General features: G+C 42.6%; 1 protein-coding gene across 2 annotated transcripts in view; it reads right to left on the bottom strand.

Annotated features, from left to right (window-relative positions):
• The window catches only part of HECW1 (HECT, C2 and WW domain containing E3 ubiquitin protein ligase 1), a 495956-nt gene that overhangs the window by 108379 nt on the left and 373000 nt on the right, over positions 1 to 14577 (bottom strand). For both annotated transcript variants that reach the window (XM_004383962.1, XM_012557718.1), the window contains 3 exons: positions 9969 to 10114; positions 7620 to 7741; positions 5196 to 5381 (listed from right to left, as the gene is read on the bottom strand). In XM_004383962.1, the coding sequence (XP_004384019.1) occupies positions 5196 to 5381; positions 7620 to 7741; positions 9969 to 10114 (454 nt within the window). The remainder of the gene's footprint in view (positions 1 to 5195; positions 5382 to 7619; positions 7742 to 9968; positions 10115 to 14577) is intronic.

The following is a 14577-nucleotide window of genomic DNA, read 5'->3' as shown; positions in this document are numbered from 1 at the left end:
CATAGATGTTTATTATGGTTATGTCTTCATGATGGATCGTCCCCTTAATCATTATATAGTGTCCTTCTTTGTCTTTTATGGTGGATTTTGATAGTACCAGGCTGTTTTGACTACCATGGTGGGATAATAGGTTCTAAAATCAGGTAGTGTGAGACCTCCCACTTTGCTCTTCTTCTTGAGTAATGCTTTACTTCCCCGGGGCCTCTTCCCTTTCTGTATGAAATTGGTGGTTTGTTTCTCCATCTCATTAAAAAATGCCAGTGGAATTTGGATCCAGATTGCATTGTATCTGTAGACCGCTTTGGGTAGAATAGATATTTTTACAATGTTGAGTCTTCCTATCCATAGGCAAGGTATGCTTTTCCACTTATGCAGGTCTCTTTTGGTTTCTTGCAGTAGTGTCTTGTAGTTTTCATCGTATAGGTCTTTTATGTCCCTGGTTAGATTTATTCGTAAGTATTTTATCTTCTTGGGGGCTATTGTAAATGGTATTGATTTGGTGATTTCCTGTTTGAAGGTCTCTGTTGGTGTAAAGGAATCCAACTGATTTTTGTATGTTTATCTTGTATCCTGATACTTTGCTGAAATCTTCTATTAGTTCCAATAGTTTTCTCGTGGATTCTTTGGGGTTTTCCTGTGTAAAAGATCACATCATCTGCAAATAGAGATACTTTTACTTCTTCCCTACCAATTTGGATGCCCTTTATTTCTTTTTCTAGCCTAATTGCTCTGGCTAGGACCTCCACACAATTTTTAATAAGAGTGGTGTTAAAGGGCATCCTTGTCTCGTTCCCATTCTCAAAGGGAATGCTTTCAAAGTCTCTCCATTTAGGATGATGTTGGCTGTTGGCTTTGTATAAATGCCCTTAATTATGTTGAGGAATTTCCCTTCTATTCCTATTTTATTAAGAGTTTTTATCATGAATGGGTGTTGGACTTTGTCAAATGCCTTTTCTGCATCGATTGATGAGATCATGTGGTTCTTGTCTTTTGTTTTATATATGTGATGGATAACACTGATTTTTTTTTAATGTTGAACCATCCACGCATACCTGATATAAATCCCACTTGATCATGGTGAATTATTTTGTGATATGTTGCTGAATTCGATTGGCTAGAATTCTGTTGAGGATTTTTGCATCAATGTTCGTGAGGGATATTGGTCTGTAATTTTCTTTTTGTGTGGTGTCTTTACCTGGCTTTGGTATCAGGGTTATGCTGGCTTCATAGAATGAGTTTGAGAGTATTCCATCCTTTTCCATGCTCTGAAATACCGTTAGTACTTCTACAGCATTCTTGATCAAAATGTTCAGTAATAGTAGCCAGGCACCGTCCAGTTCTTCTGGTCTCATGACAAAGGAGGCAGTTGTTCATGGAGGCAATTAGGCACAAATTCCACATCCTCCTATTCCTGACTCTCCTTCGTCCTCTGTTGTTCCAGGTGAATAGAGACCAACTGTTGTACCCTGAATGCTCGCTTGTGACCTTTTAAGACCCCAGGCACTATGCAACGGACTAGGAAGTAGAGCAGAAGCACTAAACATGTCATTAGACTGAATAACTGGGATATCCCATGAAGCCATGGCCCTAAATTTTCAAACCAAGAAATGAAATTCCATGAGGTTTTTGGTTGTACATAAGCAGCCTCAACAGCTACTTCTTTTTTTTTTTTTTTCCCCCATCTTTCTTATTTCTGCCTTCATCTCAGCTTATTTTCTGTTTGTGGCTTCTTCCTCTTGCTTGAAAGAAGTCATGTGTTCCTGTACCAGTTTTTGGATGATAAAACAAAGAAACCAACAAACAAAAAGAAGTTGCTGCTAAGTCGATTCCAACTCATGGTGAGCTCACGTGTGTCAGGGTAGAATTGTGCTCCACAGGGATTTCAGTGGCTGATTTTTTGGAAGTAGATTGCCAGGCCTTTCTTCTAGGCCCTTCTGGGCGGACTCAAACCTCCAACCTTTTAGTTAGCAGCCAAGTGTGTTAATCATTTATGCCACCCAGGAACTCCTTTTGGATGATAAGCAACTGTCTTTTAAAATTTTCTGAAGAAAATTATTCTATGAAATATGCTTTTTGTCTGATTTTTTTTCCCCAATCACGATTCTATTTCCGTCACATAGTAGTACCTCATCATTGCCTCTCCTTCTCGTTTTTGTTGTGATTGATTCATTCCTCAGTAGCGGACGGCTCAGTCTTGTGCCCTCCAGAAGACAGGAGTCATGGAGTGTCCATAGCCCCACCACCTGTCTGGGTAATTTCAGCTCCGACCTGAAGCCAGCTGTGAGGCCCACATACAGTCTCTCCTGAAGTCCAGCTCTCCAGCTGGGCCCTCTTTTTCTCAAAGTTTTAGTACAGCAGATGTCATTACGTTCTTCTCTTCAGACCTCTCAACATGTACAGCTCCCAGAGCTCTTGGTCTCTGTCCCCATTTGGGGTCGATGACTACATTCAAAGGCACAAAACATCTCTGCCCCAGCCCTCCGAATTCCTACCTCAGCACACACTAAAACTGAAAGTTGTCCTTTCTGAATGGAGAGACAAAGCAAGAAGCAGATAGGCCAGGGTGAGGGGCAAGAAGATGATGCTGGGATTCTGGAGCTCGCTCTGGCCAGCTATGAAGATGGCTTTTGCAAAGGGAGATATGGTCACACCACTTTTTAGTCAGTGGAGTTCCCAAATCCCAGAGGTGGGGTTTTCCTACACCCTAGGCTCCTGGGGGAGTACATTCTTTCCAGGTTAGAAGGTTGAGATTGTCTTAGTCTATTTCCAGTCTCAATGTGCTATGGCAATGAGGTCTCCTTTTTTCCTCTAGTTTTCATCCTGGATGTTTTTTGTGGGCATTTATTACAGCATTATGAGGAAGAATAGCAGATACTACTAATCTGCCGTCGTATTATCCTGATTCCTCACATAAACTTATTTACTATTTACATCTGATTATAAAATTGTGTAGGCAATGCAGACTTTATCATTGCTACTTTGTGGTAAACAAAGCGAGGCTCAGAGAGTAAGGTGACTTGCCCAAGGTTACATGTTCAGAATAAGATGGAGCAGTCCTAGTACATGTGTCCTACTCCTGTTTTTTTCCACTATCTTTAATTGTTCCTCTGTTTCCATCCTATGGAGTCCCTGGGTGGTGCAAATGGTTAGCATGCTTGCCTGCTAACAGAAAGTTTGGAGGTTTGAGTCTACTCCAAGGTACATCAGAAGAAAGTGCTGGTAATCTACTTCTGAAAGATCCGCCATTGAAAACCCTATGGAGTTCTGTTCTACTCTGACACACATGGGATTGCCGTGAGTTGGAATGTTCCTTGATTCAAAGAGGTGTCCTCTTGGCATCTTGGTTAAGCAATACATGTAAACATGGCGTCTCAGACCATGACACAAGTTAGGTGCTGCCCAGCTTTGAAAAGATGTTCTTTTACTTTCTATTCTAGCTCAGGCTGTATTTCCCACCTTAATATGTAGACCAAGGGTTTTATTAGCAAGTCCTTATAGTACAAGTCACTATCATTCTCCCTCTTTTTTTTTTTTAAATGAGGCAGTTGAAACCCAGTGCTGTAAAATGTCTTACTCATTGCCACATCCTCTCCCAGTAAATGAGAAGGTCCCAGGGGACAGATTCCAGCTAGTGTGTCTTTTCTACTATAAAACCATGCCCAGTTCATCCCCTACTACAGAGGTTTTGGTCATAGAAATGAATTTTACTAGCTGGCTTGTAATTGTCGACATATTTCTTTCCCACAAACTCCAGAGAGTTCAGGTCTGAGACACATGAAGGGGTTTATGGGAGAAGTGCTCATGGCTCCCAGAGAACAATGACGCCCCATCACCTCACTTTGGGGAGCTGACATACACAACTGTCACTTCGCGTGTTCACAACCACAGAAGAAAGAAGAGCTGTGCTAACACAACCTTCACATCCAGAGACCTTTCGGCTGGCAAAGCTTCCAATTCCTTTTACCATAAAAGAGGGAGGGATTCTCTCAACCACAGGTCATTAAAGATTAAACCAAAACCAAACTAGTTGCATTGAGTGGATTCCAACTCATGGTGGCCCCATGTGCTTCAGAGTAGAACTGTGCTCCACAGGGTTTTCAATGGCCGTGATCTTTTGGAAGTAGATCTCCAGGTGTTTCTTCTCTCAAGGCGCCTCTGGGTGGATGCAAACTACCAACCTTTAGGTTAGTAGCTGAGCGTTTAACTGTTTGCACCACCCAGGACTCCATAAAAGATTACACTGGGGCAATTCTTCAGTAAATTGTTTGGCCTGTCCTATAAATAGATCGATATGATTGATGATGATTAAGGAAAAAAACATTCTCACTTTTCCACATTCAGCTAGGTTTCTAAGGCTTTGCTTCGAAGACCCAGGTTAGGTTAAGCTCACTCAAACACAACATGCAAGCCTATAACATAGGCCAGATGGTTTTCATGAGAACTGAAGGCTTATTAGGGAAATCACAATCAGGAATCTAATGTCACCCCCATTTAACTAATAATATTATCCTCCGAGAGTTAGCTAAGCAGGCAAAATGACAGAAAGGTCATTGAACAGAATCTGGTGTCACGTTCCAAACCTAAATTAAAAAAGATGTAGAGCAGTTGTTCTCCACTGCGGAAGATTCTGCCCTCCCCCTCCTGCCACAGGACGTTTGGTGGCACAGTGGTTAAGAGCTTGGCTGCTAACCAAAAAGGTTGGTAGTTCGAATCCACCAGCTGCTCCTTGGATACCCTATGGGGCAGTTCTACTCTGTCGTATAGGGTTGCTATGAGTCGGAATTGACTCGATGGCAGTGGGTTTTTGGAGACATTATTAGTCGTCACAGCTGGGGGAGGTGCTACCGACATCTTACAGCAGGTAGAGGCTCAGAACGCCGCTAAAAATCTCACAATGCACACGACAGTTCGTCCAATAATAGTGCCGGGGTTGAGAAACCTGATGTTGATAATTGATGCCTCCCTTCGTCCTGGTGACCAGAACCTATGGAACAGGTCTACTCTGTAACACATGGGGTCGCCACGAGTCAGAATCAACTCAACAGCCACAGGTTTGGTTGTTTTGGTTTTCCTCCTGGTGACCAGCATCACATCCCTGAGACACACAGACTTTCCTCTCCCCACCTCGTTCCTCCTCCATTTCTCACTTGTTTTCTCCTTCAGTGATCAAAGCCCCACACATCAGTCACACTCACCTTTCCCTGCTGGTCCGTTTTGATCTCCCAGCCCCGGGGCAATTCCAGCCGGGTGTCTGCGAACATATTGATGAAGTTCACCAAGTCCCGGTTGTGCTGATAGCGTTCAAAGTTGCGGGCATCCCGCCGGACTTTCAGGATCATGTGCTTTAAGCAGGTGCTACTGGTGAAGACTCGGTAGGCACTCTGAGAGGGTTCAGGGCAGGTTGGGGTTGGGAGTGGCCGATTAGAGAAACACAGACCAAGCACATGTTCAGCAGCTTAAGATGGTGTAATGGGACTGCTACCCGGTGATTGATTATGAGCCTTGAGGTGGAGGCCTCAGAAGCAGAGACCTTGCTCAACAAGTAAACCCATATATAGAAACACATGGGCCTGTGTGTGACCCCAACTCTGCCTGACTCCTTTGTAGTTCGACACTGCCAACCTGGCTTGAGTCTCCTTCTGCCTCCCTGACCATCATGCCTCTCTCTTCTCCAGTTCCTTCTGTGACACCACTGGAGAGGTCTGCCCTTGGTCCCCTTATCTGTCTAAGACAGGGAATATCAATTTAGGGTCCCCAGGGATTTAAGGCTAGATTTCAGAGATCTGTCACCCCCATGACACTTTATGCAAAAACTTGTATGTGTGATGTGGTTGAGGGGATGAGAAGAGATCAAGAAAGTTTCAGGAGTTTCTATTCTGTATGTGCCAAATGACATTGTTACGGTACATGGTGTGTGTGTTAAAAGTATAGACTACATTAGCCAGAGAGGGCTGGCCCAGTTGCTTCTGCTGGCCCAGGTCCCACCTGGGTGCCTGGGCTAAGGGCTTTGATATATGCCATAATGTTCACTCCTTTGTGACTTACAAATGGACCACTGTGCAGTCGGAAGGCAGTGGTCTATCAGGGATGGATTACCCAATAAGCAAGGTACCCACGGGCTTACTTGTGCTTACTTACTAATCTGTAGTGCACAACTTCACTTGTTTTTCCGTGGTGAAACTCATGTGAAATTATTCACTACAGATTAGTAACTAAACACAAGTAAGTCCGTGCGTACTTTGCTTACTGGTTAATCTGCCCCTGCTCTAGGTCTCACTACTGAGTGTCTGGAGTTTCTCAGCTATAACCTGCTTCAAGCTGATCTCCTCCCTCACCCCACAACCTTCCCTCACCTAATCAGACTTACTGCACTTGGTTAATGGAACCATACCCAATTCAGGCACCTAAAGCAGAAACTCCTGCATCTTTCTTGAGTCCTTTACTTTGTCCACTTTGTATCACAATGGTCACAAATACTGTGGATTCCACCTCAGAAATAGCTCTTTAATTGCTCCATTCCTTTCCCGCTCCCAGTCACTTCCTTAGGTCAGCCTTGATCACCTCGCACTTGAATGGCTGGCTGATCAGCCTCTAGTCCTTCATTCTCCTTCACACTTCTGCCTGAGAAAGTGCTTCCTAAAACAAACCTGGCCCTGTAATTCGTGCTGCTTCCTTGTTGCCTCTGGTTTTCATGACTTACAAGGAATTTTACTGCTTCCTTCTCTAGCCCTCCTTCCATCTTTGCCGTCACTCACACTCCAGACACACAGGACTCCTCACAGCTGTGTCCTTTATAATATGCCAGTCCCTCCACCTGGAATTTCTTCCCCACCCACTTTTAACCTTTAAGACTCAATCCAGCAGTCTTTTCTCCCCTCCCTCTATCTGTGGTTGTCTCCTCAGGCATGCCCCTGGGTGTTCGTTCATCTCAGTGTTTGCACAAGGTTTTGTTCCTACCTCAATTCAGTCAGGCCCTGTCCTGTCCTTTAGACTGATCTTTTTATATGTTTGTTGCTCCACAAAGCGAGGAGTTCCTACTCTGGTCTGTCTTTGTGATTCCAGCACCTAGATCTGTGCCTGAACTGCAGAAAATGTTTGTTGAATGGAATTAATGAATGTCGTCATACCATGTCATTGCTTTCTTGAAAATTGCCAAGAATTAAATGAAATGAAAAAAAAAAAATATGTAAAATCAAATCAAATGTAACTTAAACATATTTGAAAATCTAATTAAATAATGAGGAAACTTGGTTATTTTTCTAGGGGAAATTGATTTAAAAATTTTCCTAGTGAAAGTGATCTTATAAAATGGTTCAGAGTGAAAGGAATCTGGCAGCATAGCAGTCTTGTTCCTATAAAATTTTAGCAATAATGAAAACACGTATTTGTTTCCAAAGGCTTTTCACTGATACGAACTCATTTGAGTCTAACGAAAACTGGATGAGCCTTTTTTCTTTTTAGGAGAGTCACAGATTAAAAAAAAAATGAGTGGACTGAGCTGTCTTTTTTTTTTTTTAATTAAATTTCTTGCCCAGGGTAAAATGTTCCCCTCTTTGATCTACCAAATGACTTTGCAAAGCTGACTTTGCAAAGGTTCCCTTTGTTTTTGCAGCACTCACGTAATTGGCATGCAGCACGGTGAAGAACTCAGGGTTGGTGATGAACTTGACGGCTGGGGACTGCAGCAGCAAGGTGATTTTTTGTGAATTTACTGGAGAAAGTGACCCATCTCTCCTCAGGTCTGGAGAAAAGTGAATCAAAGTGACAGAATGCATTGGAAAAAGTCATTTCAAACCCAGGATTGCTTTCCACCCACCGGCAGCACATGTCTTCATCCACCCGGTCAAAACTGCCTGTGGTTTTTAATAGTTATAGGACCAGATGTCATATAACTTTATGGATGAGTGTTCTAAGAATAAGGAGTCTTCGTAATGCAGTGGTTAAAGCGATCGACTGCTGACTGAAAGGTTGGCAGTCCAAAACCACCAGTAGCTCTATGGGAGAAAGATGTGGCTGTTTTTGCAGAGATTTATAGCCTTGGAAAACCTATGGGGTCGCTAGAGTCAGAATTGACTCGACGGCAGTGGGTTTTGGTTTGTTTATAAGAATAATTATTTCCTAAATGCGTCCCTGCATAACTTGAGTTAGGCTCAAGTCCTTTAACATCTCTTCCTCTTTATCCCAATGACGCTGTCTTATTTCCTTGACAAGTTGCTAACTAATTATATCTATGATAGATTTTTTGCACAAATGGTGACAAGTCTTCCCTTCCCTGCATCCACACCCATTTGCAAGATGACTTTGCAGATCCTCCCCTTCTTGAATCAGGCTGGCCTTGTGCCTTGCTTTAACCAACAGAATGTGGCAGAAGTAATGATGGGCCAGTTCTGAGCCTAGGCCTCAAGAGGTTTGTGTGTTTCCACCCTGTCCTTGGAAACCTGCCAACACCGTCAGAACAAGCTTGGGCTAGCCTGCTGGAAGATGAGAGGCCACAAGGATCAGGGACCAGCCAGCCCACAACCAATTCCATAGCTGATCAAAGACAAATGTGTGAGTCCAGCTGAGTCCAGAGCAACCACTCAGCTGAGCTCAGCTTGAATTGCCAACCTGCAGAATGGTGTGGTAAATACAATGAAAACCAAGCCCGTTGCCATCAAGTGAACTCCAACTCATGGAGACCCTGAGTGTCTCAGAGCCATGGGTTTTCAATGACTATGATTTTTAGGAAGTAGATCATCAGGCCTTTCTTCTGAGGTACCTGTGAGTGGATTCAAACCGCCAACCTTTCCATTAGTAGCTGAGAGCTTAACTGTTTGCATCACCCTAGGACTCCTTGGTGAGGTAAAAAAATGATTATTTTAACACACTAAGTTTCAGGTGACTTATTAAACAGCAAAGGCCAACTGATCCAACTGCAAACCCAGAAATATATTTTCTGTTCCTTCTTCCTCATGTTCCTCATTACTTGACCATTTTACTATATATCTCTCAAAGGTAGAACAAAGAAATTAGTAACAGTAAAATCTAAACTAGTTGGTTCTGGTAAAATAGATTGGAGGTAAAAAATTGTTGGTAGAACTGTGTATGTGCATTTAAAAGATTACATGGCCATGTCCAATATTCTGTATTACCATAGGTAGCTAAGGCCTGGTTGGATGGGAATCACAGAGCCTGTTTTCTCAGACTGTGTTTCTAAGCCTTCTCTTTGCAAATTAAGCCTGCCACCATTTAAGTCAATTTAAAAAGAAAGACTAGGATGTCACTGTGATCATCTTACATCATTACAGGCATAAAAAGAGGAAGCGAGTCTCCTATGCCTTGGAATATCCTCATCTGAGTTCCACTCAGGCAGAGCCAAGGAGGTGAAAACCAGGCCCCTGGTGGATGTTGACTGTATTAGGCCAAAAATTGCTCTTGGATCTTATGGATAGCCATAAGCCCTTGGAAGCCCTCTCCACCCCCAGGTTGTTCCCTCAGGGGGAATTATATTTTATTCTAAAAGCAAACAAGTAATTACTCCCAGTGCTGTCATGCGGTTCCTTTGAAGTAGACAGTAAATTTTTAATGCATGTTTTCTTTAGAAGTGGAAAACCCTTAAGGCACCAACAAATAAATAAGCCTAGCAAGGAATTATTAAGCCATTGAAGTTGCCTCCATGCTCAAGTACTGGAGCAAACTCAGACCAAGTCCTCTGACTTCATCTCTGTCTTTGTCTCCAGACCCTTAAAACCAGGGTGGCGGCTTCCTCTTCTCTGTGAATCCTCTTTTGCTGGTGGGAAACACTGTTCTGCTTGCTTAACCCTGGGGGGATCATGCCTCTCTCTCCTCGCCTGGTTCTTCTGCCCATTCCATTGCTCTCTTTACTCCCAAGTGCATGCCTATCCATGAGGTAGGGTGTGGGGCGTGCATGCTCTGTCACACAGCTACTGGGTGCCACCCCAGGTTTCTGGGGACCCCTCCTCCAGTACCTAAGCTTGACTGAGAAGACTCGGCCTCTGAGTCACTTCCACCGCCTCCTCCTCCGCCTCCTCCTGCTGGGACTTGCTCACAACTTTGGCTTCCGGAATCTTCCTCAGGCCTCTCTGTTGCGATGGTTCGCTGGATATTTTGATACCTTTGCATCAGAAAACGCAAAGACAAGAGTTAACTTTGGCTTGTTTGTTTGTTTATGGTTGAGGCTCTGAATTAGATAACTGGAGAAATCTGTGAAGAATTGAGAATTGTCTTGGATGTCAGGAAGAAAATGTTTAAAATTCCCACAAGGTAGACAAAACAATTAGCAAGGCAAGTAAGTATCAATAGAAGATTTGACTTCTTTTTGTTTTGTAAGCTAGGATGGGTTTCAAGTATGGTGACTTTTTTTTTTAATACACTTTATTTTTTAGAGTAGTTTTAGTATGATGACATTTTAAAAATCAACACATACAATTACTAACCATAGAAAACATCCTGTGCCCTGCATTAAACAAAATCAGGCTAAGCAGAAAACAGTGGTTGGAAAGTATATTAAAATGGTATAACTAAAATATCAAATTACCTCTACATTATTTTTATAAGAATACAAACTAGAATAATATTTCTACTCATTTATTTCTACTTGACAGGCAATTGATATGGCTGGGCAGAGGCTGTGCAACTATTACACACTAAATGCATGCTGGTAGACAAATAAATGCGTTCAGCTTATGCAAATGTTCGTTTCACTTTCCTTCCCCAATTGGGATTTAGTCAGTTTGTCAGCCAGCCAGCCACCTACCAGGTATTTATTAAATGTTTACTAACTCCTACAGACAACAGCATGATAAATGAAGAAAAAATAGAAGTTGTCAATGATTTCATTCTATTTGGATCAACAGTCAATGTCAAGAAATCATACAATGTATTGCATTGGGAAAATCTGCTGCAAAAGGCTGCTTTAAAGTTCCAGAAAGCAAAGATGTCACTTTGATGACTGAGACCTGACCCAAGCCATGGTCTTTTCAATTGCCACATACGCATGAAAAAGCTGGACAATGAAAAAGGAAGACAGAAGAAGAATTGATGCATTTGAATTCTGGTTTTGTCAAAGAATGTTGAATATGCCGTGAACTGCCAGAAGAACAAACCAGTCTTAGTAGAAATACAACCAGAATACCCCTTAGAAGCAAGGATGGTGAGACTTCGGTTCACCTACTATGGACACAGCATCAGGAAAGACCAATCACTAGGAAACGACATCATGTTCGGTAAAGTAGAGGGTCAGTGAAAACGAAGGAAATGCTCAATGAGATGGATTGACACAATAGCCACAACAAGGGACTCAAATATATCAACGATCCTGAAGATGGCGCAGGGACAGGGCATTGTTTCATTCTGTAATACATAAGGTAGCTATGAGTTGGAGCTGGCTTGATGGCAACTAACCAACAACAACAATATGCCTGTTGTAGGACTTTCATATCAAAGAGACTAGAACATGATATTCACCTCTGAATACACACAGTCAAGATGGAACAAATTAATTTAAAAAATCTAACTTTAGTTGATTATTTAAAATGAGGATACCTATTATATTTGCTGTTTGCTGAATAAATATTTGTGAAAAACCCATTGCAGTTGAGTCGATTCTGACTCATAGCGACCTTATAGGACAGAGTACAACTGCCCCACAGGGTTTCCAAGGAGTGGCTGGTGGATTTGAACTGCCGATCTTTAGATTAGCAGCCAAATGCTTAAACCAATGTGCCACCAGGGCTCCTAAATATTTGTGAAAGTACAGTAAATTAGTTCTGGCCATTCTGAAAGTATAAGAATTAATTTAGGAAACAATTTTGTACTGATTCCTATTAAACTTATGGCACAATATAGGCCCTGGAGATGGGGGGGATGAGAAAGATGCATAAGAAGGTAAGAACTATAATAGAGGATGTTATAAGTTGAATGGTGCCCCCCTAAAGATATGAACATGATCTTGTTTGGAAATGGAGTCTTTGAAGATGGTGTAGGATGGGTCCTAATCCCATCGGAGTAGTGTCTTATAAAAGAGAAGAACAGACACAGATATGAAGAATGGTCATATTACAATGGAGGCAACCACAGCTGCAGGATAAGGAACACCAAGGATTGCTGGCAGCCCCCAGAAGTTAGAGAAAGGCATGGAACAGTTTGTCTCTCAGAGTCCTCAGAAGGAACCAACATGGCTAACAACCTGATTTGGACTTGCAGCCTGCAGAACTGTAAGATGATACATTTCTGTTCTTTAAACTCCCCACTCCCTACCCTTTGTGGTATTTTGTTACAGTAGCCCTAGGAAATGGAGACAGAGTTAGGCACAAACATAAGATTATAAAGGAGGAAGTCAGTGACTCTGTGTGGAGAATGCTGGTGAGGTTTCACAGAGCCCGTGGGGTTCAGGTTAGGCCTTATAGAATGAGGAGGTGGGTACCAGGTGGGAGGCAGGCGTGAGGGACTTCCTGCAATGGGAGCATGTTGCAAAGCCATAAAGGACTGACAGAGTGTGCTGTGCTTGGGGAGTGGCTGAGTTTTAACAGGGTCACTGCAGCCCCCCATAATTGCTTACATGCTGCTGTAGTGCACTCAGTGATTGTCAGCGTGCTTCTTGCATGAACAAATTTGATCTTCACAATCACCTACTGACGAGTCAAGGGAAACTCCTTGCAACACTGAGATACACTTCTGTATTGCTGTGAGACAGTGATTATTGTAAATTTCTTGTGATAACAGTAGGTTATCAAAAAGTGACCCTGTATGTGATCACATCTAAGATAGATAAAAGCCTGGTAGTATTACTTTCTGTGGCTGCGGTTATCACAAATCACTGAAACATTTTAAATGCTTGGAAGCAATAGGTGAAGATAAGTATTAAAAAGCCTGGATACTTATCTGGAGGTTATCTGACTTCCCAAAGTAGGCTTTGTCTCAAGAAATAAGTGTGTTCTCAAATTGCTAAATTCCTTTTCTTTTTAATCTGTCCAGATGGATGCAGCAAATGCAACTTCTTATTCAGCAAAGTCCAGCTGCCTCTCCCAGCATGTTCAGCTTCACTGGAGGGCACAGAATTTTACATATCAAAGGCTGCAAAACCTCTTTAGAGGCTAGGTTCAAGACAGATTTGGCCTGATTTTTATATCATACCACCATGTGATGTAGGGTGTAGGTGATACACCATGAACTTTCATGGACTAATTTTTATGCCCTATGTCAAGGTGCTTCCATTGATTCCACATTTTTTAAAAAATTATTTTAGTATTCAAACAGCACCTCTTGTACATATAGCCTGATGATGTTCTCCCCTATTTCTCAATCTGCTAAACAATTTCAGCTTATCTGTTCTGGCAAGACAGACCTAGATGCGAATTCTTGCCTATGCAATCTCAACATGTGAAATGAGCTGGCTAGAGTCCTCTGCATTTTCAGTTAGAGTTTTGTTACAGTCACCATTAAAGGACTCCCATGGATTTTTGGTGAATTTACATCTAATAAACCAGTTATTACAAGTTCTTTTCTAATATATTTTGTTTCTGTGGGAATGACTGTAGAGAACTACACTGCCGATGAAAATCCTTTATGGTTCTCATTAGTGACTCAAGTACTGGGTTGTTGTTGTTGTAGGCCAACTCATGTTGTTGTTGCTGTTAGGTGCCATTGAGTTGGTTCCGACTCATAGAGATCCTATGTACAATGCAATGAAACACTGCCCAGTCCTGCATCATCCTCACAATCATTGCTATGTTTGAGCCCATTGTTGCAGCCACTGTGTCAATCCATCTCGCTGAGGGTCTTCCTCTTTTTTGATGACCCTCTACTTTACCAAGCATCAGGCCCTTCTCCAGGGATGGGTCCTGCCTAATAACATGTCCAAAGTATGTGAGAAAAACTCTCGCCATTCTTGCTTCTAAGGAACATTCTGGCTGTACTTCCAAGAGAGATTAGTTTATTCTTCTGGCAGTCCATGGTATATTCAAGATTCTTTGCCAGCACCATAATTCAAAAGCATCAATTCTCCTTTTGTCTTCCTTACTCATTGTCCAGCTTTCACATGCATATGACTTTCAATCTCACATTGAAAATACCATGGCAAAGGCGGGGCCAAGATGGCGGAGTAGTCAGACACTTCCAGTGGACTCTCTTACAACAAAGACACAAAAATACAAGTGAATCAATTATATATGACAATCTAGGAGCCCTGAACATCTAAGGCAAAGTTGAGGAACTGGACTGAATGGCAGGTGGAGGGAGAGACGGTTTGGAAGCAGCGAGGAGTTGCCAGACCTGATTTGGTGAGAGCCTGAGCCCTTCAAGCCTGAGCAGCTCATGGGTTAGCAGTGAGGCAGGCAAGCACCAGTGCTCAGGAGGTGCATTTTCCACCCTGGGAGAGACCCAGCACCAGAGAGTATATTTGGCCACCAGAACCAGTGAGAAGCTGCCCTGGATCAGCAATAGATAAGTACTTGCGTCCAGCCTACCTCGAAGATAAAAAAACATCCCCCTTAGGGAAAAACCTCTCTCTCATTTACCTCCCTGCCCCAGCTCTGCACTGGGTCCCAGACCGGCTTCACCAATTGCCGAGTCCCCTGG

This window comes from Trichechus manatus, unplaced genomic scaffold, assembly GCF_000243295.1.
Source record: "Trichechus manatus latirostris isolate Lorelei unplaced genomic scaffold, TriManLat1.0 scaffold00114, whole genome shotgun sequence".
Classification (NCBI taxonomy): Eukaryota; Metazoa; Chordata; class Mammalia; order Sirenia; family Trichechidae; genus Trichechus; species Trichechus manatus.
This window is presented reverse-complemented; position numbering and strand designations above follow the sequence as displayed.